The 13,769-nt window shown below is 44.7% G+C and overlaps 1 protein-coding gene across 4 annotated transcripts in view; it reads right to left on the reverse strand.

Annotated features, from left to right (window-relative positions):
* Positions 1–592: 592 nt before the first annotated feature.
* The window catches only part of HDAC3 (histone deacetylase 3), a 204,751-nt gene continuing 191,574 nt past the window's right edge, over positions 593–13,769 (reverse strand). For 3 of the 4 annotated variants that reach the window (XM_075673403.1, XM_075673404.1, XM_075673402.1), the window contains one exon: positions 593–873. In XM_075673403.1, the coding sequence (XP_075529518.1) occupies positions 655–873 (219 nt within the window). In that variant the 3' untranslated portion in view covers positions 593–654. Of the gene's footprint in view, positions 887–13,769 lie in introns of all 4 variants that reach the window. The other variant, XM_075673406.1, reaches the window with a different exon arrangement.

Below are 13,769 nucleotides of genomic sequence, written 5' to 3' on the forward strand. Positions count from 1 at the left end.
AATTTAATTCATATTTCTTTTTTCTTGACAAACCATGCAAGTAACAGCTGTCATTTACTAGACTGAATACATCTTGCTGCAAAATTTGAGTAATAACAGCAGCAGAAAGCATTTTTCTTTTAAATAATTTACAGGTCTCTCAACAACTCCTCATAACCTAAGTTTTTGTGCCTTTCCAGTGGCTTTGGAATATATTGACATGCACAGTTTTACTTCTTCTTGTGATCATTTTTCACTAGGTAATCACTGTTACAATGTCATCGCTCATAGCAAGATGTGTCTTGGTGTATCAGAACTTTTTCTAATGTTGTCGCCGATTATATAGTGAAAGAAGCTTGTCGATAATCAGATTCTGTGTGAAATGAAAAGTAGTGTACATTCTGAATGTACATGAGCACCAGCGATTATGCTAGAAAGTATGAGTCCTGTACAAATAGCCAACACTCCTAACCCGCACATCAGATTTCGACAACTGTATTTGATACTATCATTCTTTTTTTCAAGAGACAAGCCTGCCCAGTACAAAGCTAAATTCGTGACTCGGTGTTGGCCCTGTGTAATTCTTCATGGTCACGACAACACGACAACAAAAGGAGGAGCAGACACACATTTATTGTGAAGTCACGTGGCGGAAGCCCTGCCAGCCAGCAGCAGTCAGGCCTCGACGGCCAGTGGCGTCGTGTTGCCGGAGCTGCCGCCACTCGGGCTGGCGGCATCCTCGGGGCCGGGTGAGCCGGGCTGCTTACGTGAGCACGGCAGCATGTCCGGCGGCACGTGGTGCATCTGCACACTCGGTGCATGCACCAGGCACTTGAGGTTCTCAGCCACGGCGCGCACAATGGCCTCCAGGTACTGCTTGCTGTTGGCGTTCTCCTGCGTGACACCACTGCTTGGCATCAGGCTATCACAAATGCTGCACACATACTTACCAACTTTTACAGTTTTATCGTAAAATGCCTGATTTTTATACTCATTTATGATTGCTGTATTGACATATTTACCAATTTTTTATTTGCATGTAGTTTAGGGGCAAACTCAATTTAAAAAATAAAAAAATGTAGTCACCAAGTGATTTATTTAGCCCACTTTTTGGGGACTTATTGACTATACAAATGTACCAGGGAGGCAGTAACACCAACTGAAAGTACCAGTGTGCAACAGCAACCAAATCACCAACAGCCATAAAGTGAATATTTCATTATCAATTTTCATGAATAGTTCTGCTTGTCTTCAGTGCAAATCATTGTTGCCGAGACTGTATGTAGCACAGTAGCTGTTCCTAGGGGAGAAAAGTCTCTACCTTCAATAAACGGTACACATATTAAATAACCAAATAATTAGCTATGCGAGAAAGACGGACATGTGACGCGCCCCTGACTACTGTCGGCTCTGCTATCACTGTGGGGAAGCCGGACATATCTACCGCCGATGCCCATACCGCAAAATAGGACTACGAGGATTCGCCGTTAATGCTCCGTGCTCGCAGCAAGGTGAACGCCCTCGCGATATCGCCAACTACCTCGCCACTACTCAGTGGAGCCCTCGACGACAGTCCCATTCGCCATCACCAGGCCGCTACCTGTCGCCGCAGCGCCGTCCATATACTGGTCCTGCCCAGGGACGCTCTGCGAGCCCATATCCGGAAAACTAAAAGCAGGAACGGATAGAGGTGCGGTTGCTGTTAATCGAACTGACGAAGACCCTCCACCACCGATCAAGATGCCGAAGAGACTATCTCAACGACGTAATAACACACCGCCATCCCGAGGAAGTCTAGAAGCAAAGATTATGCCGACGAAAGATGACCTGATTATGCCACGCAGCAGCCACAGGTCAACACGACGCAGCCGTGATCCAACGCCAAGACCTAACTCTAACTCGAGGCAAAGAACCACTGACCTCGATATGCTTTTCGATGGCTACGCAGTCGTCATGAGTGGACACATCGCTGCCTAGTTGAAGAAAGTTATGGGAAGGCCCTCAAATTCGCACCGCTGGAGGACACCTCATTACGCCGACTGGAATCTGCACGGCAAGAATTACCGTTCAGGAACAGACTTACCCTGCCACCTTGATTATCCTCCAACAGTGTTCACCAAACATCATACTTGGCATGGAATTCCTGAAGCAACATGGCGCTGTCATCGACCTGAAGTCAAAATTGATACCGCTGTCGGAAGATAAAGCGTTACCGCCGGAGAGCTCTCGTAGTTACCACGCCTTGAGTGTGTTCGAAGAACAAATGAGCATCCCACCGCACTGCAGCATTATTATTCCCATCGGCACCGAAACACCCGCTGACGTAGAATGTGTCATCGAGGGTGACCAACGTCTACTACTCGACCGTGAAATTTGTGTCGCAAGAGGGATCACTGCACTGCACGGAGGAAAAACGAAGGTACTGCCGACAAACTTCAGCCAGGAGTTCAAGCACATCAAGAATGGCACAACAATCACGTACATCGAGGAAATTGTGGAAACCAGCAATGCGCTTCTCCTCTCTGATTATGCCGCATCTACCCTAGTTCCATAGTTCTCGAACCAGACTTCGACATAAATCCAAGTCTCCCTATGAGTAAGCAGCAACAGATCAGAAGTCTTCTACGACGATACAAAGAGTTTTTCGATGTCATCGAGGATTCGACAAACGCCAGTCGCAAAGCATCGCATAATAACTGAAGAGTTCGCTCGACCACTCTGCCAGAGCACTTACCGAGTTTCAACGCAAGAATGTGACGCTATTGAGCAACAAGTAGACGAAATGCAGTGCGACGACATCATCCAGCCGTCGAGAAACCCGTGGGCATCTCCTGTAGTCTTGGTGAAGAAAAAGGACGGAACCCTACGTTTCTGCATCGATTATCGTTGACTGAACAAGATCATGAAGAAGGACGTATACCCCCTTCCACGGATAGACGACGCATTGGATCGCCTCTGCAACTCTAAATACTTCTCCCCGATGGACCTCAAGTCTGGCTACTGGCAAATAGAAGTTGACGTGAGAGATCGCGAATAGACCGCCTTCATCACGCCAGACGGACTCTACGAGTTCAAGGTCATGCCATTCGGACTGTGCTCGAAGCCTACAACGTTTCAGCGCATCATGGACACGGTGTTAGCAGAATTGAAGTGGCAGACCTGTCTTGTTTACTTGGATAACGTGATTGCCTTCGCTGGAAATTTCGACGATCACCTTAGGCAGCTTGCCACAGTATCAGAGGCCATCAAGTCATCAGGGCTCACTCTGAAGCCGGAAAAGTGCCGCTTCACTTATGATGAGCTTCTGCTCCTTGGCCACGTCACCAGCAAATCTGGAGTCCGCCCCGACCCGTAGAAGACAGCTCCAATCGTAATGTTCCTGCAGCCCATCGACAAGAAGGCAGTGCGTAGATTCCTTGGCATAAGCGCTTTGTCAAGGACTTTTCAAACATCGTGGAGCTGCTAACACATCTAACCAAGTGTGATGTCGAGTTCAAGTGGGAAACGCCGCAGGCCGATGCATTTCAAGAACTCAGATGACGCATGCAGTCGGCGCCGGTACTTGCACACTTCGACGAGGATGCCGATACTGAAATCCACACTGACACCAGTAGCCTAAGCCTCGGTGCCGTCCTAGTCCAGAAGAAAGACGGACTTGAACAGATTATATCTTATGCTAGCCGGTCACTGTCGAAAGCGGAAGGCAATTATTCTAGGACTGAAAAGGAATGTCTCCCCATCATTCGAGCTACAGCTAAATTCCTTAGCAGGTTGTTCAAAGTCGTCAGCGACCATCACGCGTTGTGTTGGCTAGCTTACTTAAAGGGCCCTCCAGGATGGCTGGCGCGATGGAGCCCCGACTGCAAGAATATGACATCACGGTAATCTACAAGTCCGGACGAAAACACTCTGATACGGACTGTCTATCACGTGCCCCCATCTATCCCCCACCGCAAAATGACGAGGACGATAACGCCTTCCTTGGGATAATAAGCGCGGAAGACTTCACTGAACAGCAATGATCAGACCCGGAGCTAAAAGGCCTCGTTGAGTATTTGGAAGGGTACACCGACGTTGTCCCTAGGGCATTTAAGCGCAGATTGTCTTCGTTCACACTACCAAACAACCTGCTCGTGAAGAACTTCTCACCAGTCCGCGCGAACTACGTTGTTGTTGTTCTGTCAGCGCTTCATCCGGAAGTACTGCATGCCCTACATGACAATCCAACCACTGGGCACCTAGGATTCTCCCGGACGCTGTCGAGGATACAGGAAAGATATTACTGGCCATGCCTGACCACCGATGTCACCCGTTACGTCAAGACACCACCGACAAGGCCAGCAGGATTACTACAGCTGATTGAAACTCCTTGCCAACCATTTCAGTAGATCGGGAGGGATTTGTTGAGACCGTTTCAGACGCCAACGTCAGGAAATAAGTGGATCGTCGTGGCGATGGACTATCTCACCCACTTCGCTGAAACTAAAACTCTACCGAAAGGCAGCACAGCCGAAGTTTCAGTAAGTTTATTGTTTTTAGACATTTTTCTTTTAAAACTTTTACGTGCAGAATGAAAGTAAGCCTGGAGTCAAGTATAATACCTAGAAATTTATGCTCTTTGTTGACAGGAATGTTGTCCACACAGTGCTACACAAGGATCTTGAACCAGGCCTCTCTTGTGTCCCTTTAGTGTCCCTTTAAAGGATCCACAAGCAATAGGCCGGTAGCGGCGTAGAAAGGCCAAAGCAGCTACAGCCTTGATTGAAGTCGAGAGTGGGGCAACATCAGCACTTGCAGGATCAACCTCAGCAGTGTCTTCATTTGGCTGCTACTTCTGCTGCGATCTCCATGTCTGTCAACTGAAGGATTTTGAAACACTGTCAATAACAGTATGAAGTGACGTCTGCCAAGGCGTCTATGAGTGAGCCTAGTGAGCCTGCGCTGTCGCACATTTTCGCGGATGCAAACAGCCATTCCTTGCAAGGCGCGGGAGGTGCAGGGTGCAGCACCGAGGAGTCAGTGCAGCAAATGCAATACGTCGTTGACGTTATCGAACTAGTGAAGCCGCCACATGTGTACGTCACTACGTTCAAATGGCACCCTCGGCGCGATCTATGTGCGCAACTACAGTGCACTGCAGTCGGGAACGCCCATCGCAACACCGCTATATTCAAGTGTGTTGTGGGAAAGCTCACCGCCTGTCAACAGAGCGCACGTGGTCTAGGGTGGCGGAGTTCGATATATCCACTTTATGTCCGACCCCGTTCTAAATAAAAAAGTAAAAATACATGCAATTTTCCAGGCGACATAGAAAGTGTTCTATATACGCAATAATTCGATATATTCATGTTTGGTATATCAAGGTTTGACTGTATTATTTATTTCAGATACTGTCAATCCCAGTGGAATTTTTACAGGTTGGGCATATATTATATAATCACAAATAGCAATAAAAAAAGGTTTACATAATTACAACAATGACATTTGCAATCGACACGAAGCAGATATACACATATGGTGGAAATAAAACATGAATGGTACACTGAATTTGGCAAAAAGAGGTGAAATTGCATAGGCAAATACAATGCTCATACAGATTTTATTTTATACAACGACGTGAGTGGTGTGTTATTTCTGGCTAACATAATCTAATTATTGCGCAAAAGTTCTTCTACAAGGATTACAAATTTCGGCAACAATGTGTTAGTCGTTATGCAGGGGTCCAGGCTATTCCATTCTCTTATTGCAAGAGGAAAGAACGAATATCTAAAACAGTCAGTGCGAAATGCATATTCTTTAAGTGTTAGTGAATACTTATGGCGGGAAGGTCTGGTGTCAGCTAGGGATATATACAACGAAGTATTTATTCATAATGCATTGTGTATTAATTGGAACAATAATTTTAGTCTTGCTAGTTTGTCGCGTTTTCGCAGAGTAGGAATACTGGCTTGTTTTAGCAGTCGGGTGGGTGAATCGCTATTCTTGTATTTGTTAACCCTTTGAAGGTTTTCGCCTTACATGTACGACGGCGGTTTTCTGTCCCACAAGGTCTTTTGCCGTACAGGTACGGTTCTGACCCTCCGTTTGAAATTTCGCGCCATAATGACGATGCGTGCTCACCGGGAGGTGCTGCCACCTCTTAGCACTTACAAGATGCGTTTGAAATTGGTGCTACCTTCTTGGGGGGATAAACAGAGTTGATTGCTAGCTTCAGCGCGTCGCTCAGACTGCGGCAACGCCCCTTTGGCGGTTTCGGTTTCGCCGCGTGATCGCAACGGAGGCGCAAGAAACGTCATTTTTTTCTTTGTCGGCACTCTCTTGCAGGGCGGTGGAAGTTGATTTCTATCTTGATTGGCGCTGCTCTTAGCTTGCTTATCAGCGCCGTTCGCGAGGTATTCTCGCTCTCAGTGGCAACGCGCTTTCGCGGTTTCGGTTCCGCAGCGTGGTCACAACGGAGACGCGCGAAACATGGTTTTTTTCTTTGTCGGCATGCTCTCGCAGGGGCAGCGGAAGTTGATTTCTATCTTGATTGGCACTGCTCTTAGCTTGGGTAGACAGCGCCTTATTGGAGGCACTGTCTACCCAAGGAGTACCATGCTCGGAAATACTATTGAACATTTTGCAGTTCTGAGTGATGCCGACACCAAAATATTGTTCCTAATTATTTTTTACTATTTATTCCCAACTTTGTACATTTTGCACATTCAAGATCCGCAATAAAGTTTTTTGACCAACCGGGAAAGTTTTTTTCAGAATAATTCGACCCTCAAAGGGTTAAAGATGAATCTAGTTGCCTTTCACTGCACTCCTTCTAGTTTGTTCATGTGCATAAGGAAACCAAATTGTGTTACCATATTCGAGAACTGGGCGAATAAATGCGTTGTATGATAGCAGTTTAATTTCCGGTGGCGCAGCTCGAAGTCTTCTTCTGAGGAAGAACAGCCGTTTTAAAGCAGATGGTATGATACTGTTAATATGCGACTCCCATCTTAGGTCATGTGAAATGATCAAGCCAAGATATTTATGCTCATGAACTCGGGTAAGTGGTATGTTATTGATAGTGTATTCGAAGTCCGACCTATGTTTTTTGCGGGTTATAGTAGATAAAAAGACAGTTTTTTTAATGTTCAGTTCCATCTGCCACTTCTTACACCACTTGACTACGTCATGAAGGGCGCAGTTGAAATCAACCTGATCATTCATAGAGTTAATTTCATTACAAAAAATACAGTCGTCGGCAAAAAACTTCATTTTAACGCGGATGTTAGAGGGTAAATCATTAATAAAAATAAGGAATAAAGTGGGAGCAAGGACACACCCTTGAGGCACCCCCGATGTAACTTTCACAATGGAAGAAATTTCATCGTTAACAGCAACATACTGAACCCGTTGGTTAAGTAATCTTCAATCCATTTGACAATAGAACCATTGCCTAAAGTTGTTTTCAGTTTGCTGATTAGATTATGATGGGTTACTCTATCAAACGCCTTCGAAAAATCCTATGCTATTAAGTGTACTTGTTTTTGATTATCAATGCTTTGGGATAAGTCATGCATTAATTCAAGTAATTGGGTTATGGTTGAAAGTCCCCGCCGGAAACCATGCTGGATAGGCAATAATATTTGTGCTTGCTCTAGATAGCTGGTGATATGCTTTAATATGATGTGCTCTAATAATTTGCCTACTGTGGACGTTGGCGATATTGGTCTGTAATTACCGACATCACTTTTGCTTCCTGCTTTATGAACGAGGATTATTTTCGCTATTTTCCATTCCTTTGCAAGGCTACATGTTGATAAGGATTTGTTAAATATTAGGTGTAGATATTTCGCGTTGACTTCGGCATATCTTTGAAGAAAAGTGTTGGGAATATTGTCCGGGTCGTTTCCTTTTTTTGTGTCCATTGATAGTAATAAGTTGAGCACTCTTGACTCAGTTAACGTTGGCATGTTAACTTACATTATTAACGTGACTCAGTTAACATTGGAATGTTAACATTACATTATTTAATGCACTCAACGGCTTGCTGGTATTTTTTCTGAGGATTAGAAGTCCTGGACCTTCATCTACCTCAAGGAATTAGGAGTGGTAAATATGCCAGCAGTCCTTAAAAACAACTGAAATGTATTTTTTATGTGTCCAGCACATTAATTCTGTAGTTGTTCCTTTGTTCCTTACAGCTTTGAGACCACGGCTAGTGCTTGCTCTATTGCCAGCAAAATTAAAGCAGTGCGAACAGTTATCTGTATCGATTATGCTGTGTACATTTCATCTTGCAAGCCTATTTCATCCACAATCCATATGCATCAGTACACCAAACCTCACACTATTTAATGCTGGAATCACGTACCACATACCAGTGGGGCCAATTTGTTAGTGCAGAACTCTTTTCTGCCAGCTTGGCTGAGCACATGTAGGTGATAATACTTGTGGGGCAGTGTTGTGAATTTTCATCCTTCGCAACTGTGATGAGCATGTGATGCCCCCTTGGACATAACCTTCGTTGGCCCGGTAGGCTCTGTGGCCCACCAGGCTCGGTGGCCAACATTGATCACCGCATCAAATAAAGACCACGAGCACAGGTGCTCGCGGTCTGTCAACGCTCGCCACTCCCACTCTGGAGCGTGCCTCGAGCCCACCCCTCGTACATGAACTCGGGCGAATTGTGACACTGGGGACATGTGCAGTCAATGGATCGACCCGCGCAGCCACGAGTGGCGAAACACTGCCCCCATTCCTGCCACTATGCCACTGTACGGAAGGCTCGAGCTGTAGGAGAGAGATGGGTCCTCTTGGCCAGTCTACGAAGAGCAAGTTCACATGTTCTTCCGGGCAAACAACAAGCCCGAGGCAAGACAGTGGCGACATTTTCCTGGCCAGCTGTGGAACCCATGTCTTCAGTCTCCTGATCGACCTCATCAAGCCAGCCACACTGAATGTTAAGATGCTGCTTGAGCTGCTCACCACACTGCACTCGCATTTCAGCCTGGCACCGTCCACACTAATGCAGCAGTTCCGCTTCAACAACCGGAACCACTAGGTTCCGGTTGTTTTTTCGCGCCACTTGTCACTTAAAGAAGGGAATTGCGCTAAAAAGGACACGGACGAGTAAGGACATGGACGGGCGCAAACTCGCGACTGATTTTATTCAGAAGAACATTATTCAGAAAGAAAAAACTGGTGCAGAGGACCGTGAAAGGTGTCTTCTTGATGGGGTCGAGTGCCTGCTGCGTACGGCCACCAAGCCTCAAGTGTCTGCGTGCCTAAGACAGTCAACTGTGGACAGGGACGCCGAAGAAGTCGTCTCTTTCTTCAAAGAACATCAGCTGGTGCTTCTACAGGCGGACAAGGAGGGAGGATTTGCCGTGCTACCAAAGGGGATGTTTCACGACAAAGCCGTTGAGGCCGTCGGAAGGAACTTTGTCACCAAAAACGTGAAGACTTCCAAGGTAAAGGCTCAAGCCATAGAACTGTGCAAGGACTTGGCTTTAGATACTTTCAAGAGCTGTTAACAACTGTAAGCGCAATAGCCTAGAACTGTTTTTTACCGTGAAGACGCACAAAGATGACAAGCCGTTCCTGTGTATTGTGAGTGAAAGGGATACGTGGCAACGAGAGATTAGCTCTTTTCTCCAAAAGTGTTTAAGGAATTTAGTTATACAAGACCCTTTTGTTGTGAAGAATTCAGGTGATGTGGTTGCTTTCCTACAGGGTTCCTCATCTTTAGGTTACGCAGTCTCTTTTGACATAGAAAACCTGTTCTTTTCTATACTGCATGATGACCTATTTTGTGCAGTTAGGTCCTGCATTGACGAAAATGGTGTAGTAGATTTTCAGAATACTAGCGGCCTAACCGTGGACAATTTCATGAAGCTACTAGAATTTTATCTTGAGTCCACTTTTGTAACTTTTGACAACCATTTTCATGTTCAACGTCAGGGCATTTGCATCGGGTCTTGTGTGGCACCGGTACTGGCTAACATTTTCCTGGCCAGCATTGATTGTGATCTGGTGTGTTATTTGGACGACAAGATAGTTCTGAGAGTTTTTAGATACGTGGCCGATTACTTGGTGATTTTTAAGAAGCAACCCGGTTTGACGCACACGGTTACCGTGCAAGAGACCTTATCTGTCTTTAAACGACACAGGAGGGGTCTAACCTTCACCCACGAATTACCTGAACAAGATAGATTGCAGTTTTTAGATATTAACATCACTTTAACACCAGATCACACGTGTTGGATGTACTCACCACGAGCCCGGAAAGACCTGTTGCCTTTTGAGTCCGCTAATTCTAAGACGGTAAAACGCGCCATTGTTATGCTGTGCCTGAAGGAAGCCCTGCAGAAATCATGTGTTCACCTGGTAAAGGACAGCCTCAACAATAAGATTGGCAGGTTACAGAAGGCTGGTTTTCCCATATCCGTCATGGCTGCTGTGGCAGAGAAGCTTCTGCAAAGCTTGAAACCTAGAACACCTCAAGAAGGTGGCAGTCAACCGAAGACCAGACCGGCGGTTCTCCTCTATATTCTCCCACAACCTAAAGAATGTAGCCAATCGCTATGGTGTGCCGGTGGTATTTTCTGCCCCGCGCAAGTTGGCCTCTTTGTGCCCCCGGATTGTCTCCGGCGAGGAATGCGTGCGAGACTGCACGAAACGTCACGCCACCCAGTTTGTCAGGTGTTCGGTCGGGGCTGTGTATGAAATTCCCCTGACATGTGGAAAAGTTTACATTGGCCAGAAGGGCCGTTGTATAAATGAACGACTAAGGGAACACAAGCTTTCTATGGTTAACAAAAAAGGGTCAAATTTGCCCTTACATTGCGGCGCATGCCCTTTGGCTACGCCTGATAAAGCATGCCAGCCTTTGCTGGCTAGAACCAAAATCTTAAGGCGCAGTCGTAACCAGGTAGCACGTGAACTCGCAGAGGCTTTTTACATTGATAAGTCAGGTGATGAATGCGTAAGCGAGTCTAGTATCAATTTGTATAAGAAAGAGAAAACGTTCCTGGCATGTGCGCTTAGGCAATGATTGGATAAGAATCTAGGTATATATTTATGTTCTTTCTGAATAAAATCAGTCGCGAGTTTGCGCCCGTCCATGTCCTTACTCGTCCGTGTCTTTTTTAGTGCAATTCCCTTCTTTAAGTATGTACGACCGACTCGCCCAACAACGTGCTCTCCTAAACCACGTATGAACAAGCAGAAGAAATCGTGAACCCATTTATTGAGTTTTTCTGTGACCCTTCCTTTGATCATACCACTGATACTCAACTACCATTTCAGTGATGCTTACAATCACTGTACCATTTTCAACTGGCCCAGATAAAATAATTATTGTCATACATGATTTCAACGATACAGGAGCAAGCCTGGACGAAATCAGTTCTATTAATATTAAATTAGTAGCTTATTTTATCGCTCGCCTGTTGTTTCATGTTACCAATTTATTTATTTTTATTCAAGAGAACCTTACAGGCCCTATGGCAGGGCATAAAGTAAGGGGGGCATATTAAACAGTAAAGGTATAAAATGTACAAATTTCCAACAGGAACAGTGCTATAAAAAGGTTACCGTGTTACATAATATTGAAGGCACTAGGAATACAAAGCAATATCTGAAGGCACACGAACACTTGTTACTGTTAACAAAGCAAAGGAATACCGTTTATGAAAATGATATACAACATGGCAAAAATGCATGATAACACACACTAGATTGGTCACTCATGAACGGTATTAAATGGGAAAAGCATGAGTAACTGAGAGCGGAACATGTCGGGATTAGATATGGAGGCTATGTTATCAGGGAGGTCATTCCAGAGACGAATGGCATGTGGTAGTGCAGATGAATTAAATGCATTTGTTTTACCGTATATGCGCATGAAACTGAACTGGTTATGTAATCTGCGTGAAAAAGAGTGGGGTATTTGTAGTTCTAACTGAGTTCGTTTATTAGTGTAAATATATTTCTGGAATAAGCACAGAAGAGCGATGTTGCGATTTGATCTTTAAGACTGGAGTATTTCCAAGTCAACTAAAAGAAAGCAAAAATTATTCCAGTATTTAAAAAGGGTGACTGCTCCTACACTTCTAATTATCACCCTATTGCTATTCTTCTTTTCTGTAGCAAGGTTATAGAAAAATGTATTGAAAAGCACTTAACCAAATACTTCTCAAAATTTAAAATTTTTTCACCAAATCAATTTGGCTTCAGGGTAGAATCCTTGACTGACTGTGCGATACTTCCTTTCATGGATAAAATAAAAAGCTTTATAGATGCCGGTTTCTATGCAGGATCAGTTTTTATCGAATTATACAAAGCATTTGAATCCATAAACCACGTAATCTTACTTGCTAAACTACCGGCAGTAGGCATCAATGGCCCAGCATTAGCACTTATAAAAAAGTTACTTAACAGATAGACAACAAGCTGTGTATTTTAGTTCCTCATTTTTCAATTTCACAATAACCAATAAAGAGTCCTGCAGGGGTGTGTACTTGGCCCACTACTATTCCTGCTTTATATAAATGATTTACTTGGTTGTTTATCAGAAACCGAGGCCTTCCTTTACGCTGACAACACCACATTACTTGCAACCAATCGTTCACTAACTTCTCTGACTACTAAGCTAAACACCAACCTGAAAAATATTTTAACGTGGTGCCAGCTTAACTCGCTAAGAATAAATCCTACCAAAACGTGTTTTATACTTTTTCATTCGAATCATAGGACACCAGAATTCATTCCCACTGTCAACGTAAACGCTCTTCACATCAGGCGTTAATGAATGCTCATTTCTTGGTATAATTCTTGACTCAAACTTAAAATTTACGAAACATCTCGCCTATTTGAAATGCAAAATTTCTCCCGGTGTTAGAATTTTACTTAAATGAATGAATGTATGTGGTTTAGTGGCGCAAGGGCCAGATATGGCCAAAGAGCGCCAAGACAGTGTTAGTGATTTCGCGGTGGAATGATGAGTTCTGTGACGAAGATGTGACTTGGCTGTAAAGTGGCCTAAAAATAGTCGCTGTAAAGTACGTAAAATCTATGTGCTATAAAATTATGGCGATGATTAATGACGAGTACTATGAACATTAAAATCCATCGTAGAAGGATGATGCAAAATATAAAATATATAAGATGGTAAAATTTCTTGGAGCACTGCTGCCTCGCCAGAGCCCTTGAACCACAAGGGCCTAGAGGCATGTGCTATTCAAAAATAATTATCATAGCGCCATCCTCTGAAGAGAGGAGACGCTACGAACATGTGGGGCTAAAAACATGAAACACAACATCTTTCAGATAACTTAGAACTGCGACGGTGTCAAATAGCGGTTCTGGGCCGAGTAACATTACTGGATGAAGGGGGATCTGCTGCTGGTATGCTATGGGAAAATGTTTCTTTCTTTCATATTCGGCTTTCCGACACTCCAGAAGGACGTGGAGGACGGTGAGCCTCTCCCCGCATCTACCGCAGGTTGGAGGCTCGTTTCCGGTGAGTAAATAGTTATGTGTGCCGAATGTGTGTCCTATTCTTATACGACAGAATAGGACATCTGTCCAGCGTGATTTTGTTACGGAAGGCCAGAATCCTAACTGTGGCTTTATCACGTGGAGCTTATTATTTATTTCTTCGTCCCACATGCGTTGCCAGTGGTTTCGTAGTTTCCTTCTTAAGAAAGGCTTCAGGTCTTTGACAGGGACCGAAGCAGTAGGACTAACTGCATGTAATGAAATTGATGTGGCCATCTGGTCCACTAGAACGTTACCCTGGATGCCCCTAT

The sequence above is a fragment of the Dermacentor variabilis genome, chromosome 10 (assembly GCF_050947875.1).
Source record: "Dermacentor variabilis isolate Ectoservices chromosome 10, ASM5094787v1, whole genome shotgun sequence".
Classification (NCBI taxonomy): Eukaryota; Metazoa; Arthropoda; class Arachnida; order Ixodida; family Ixodidae; genus Dermacentor; species Dermacentor variabilis.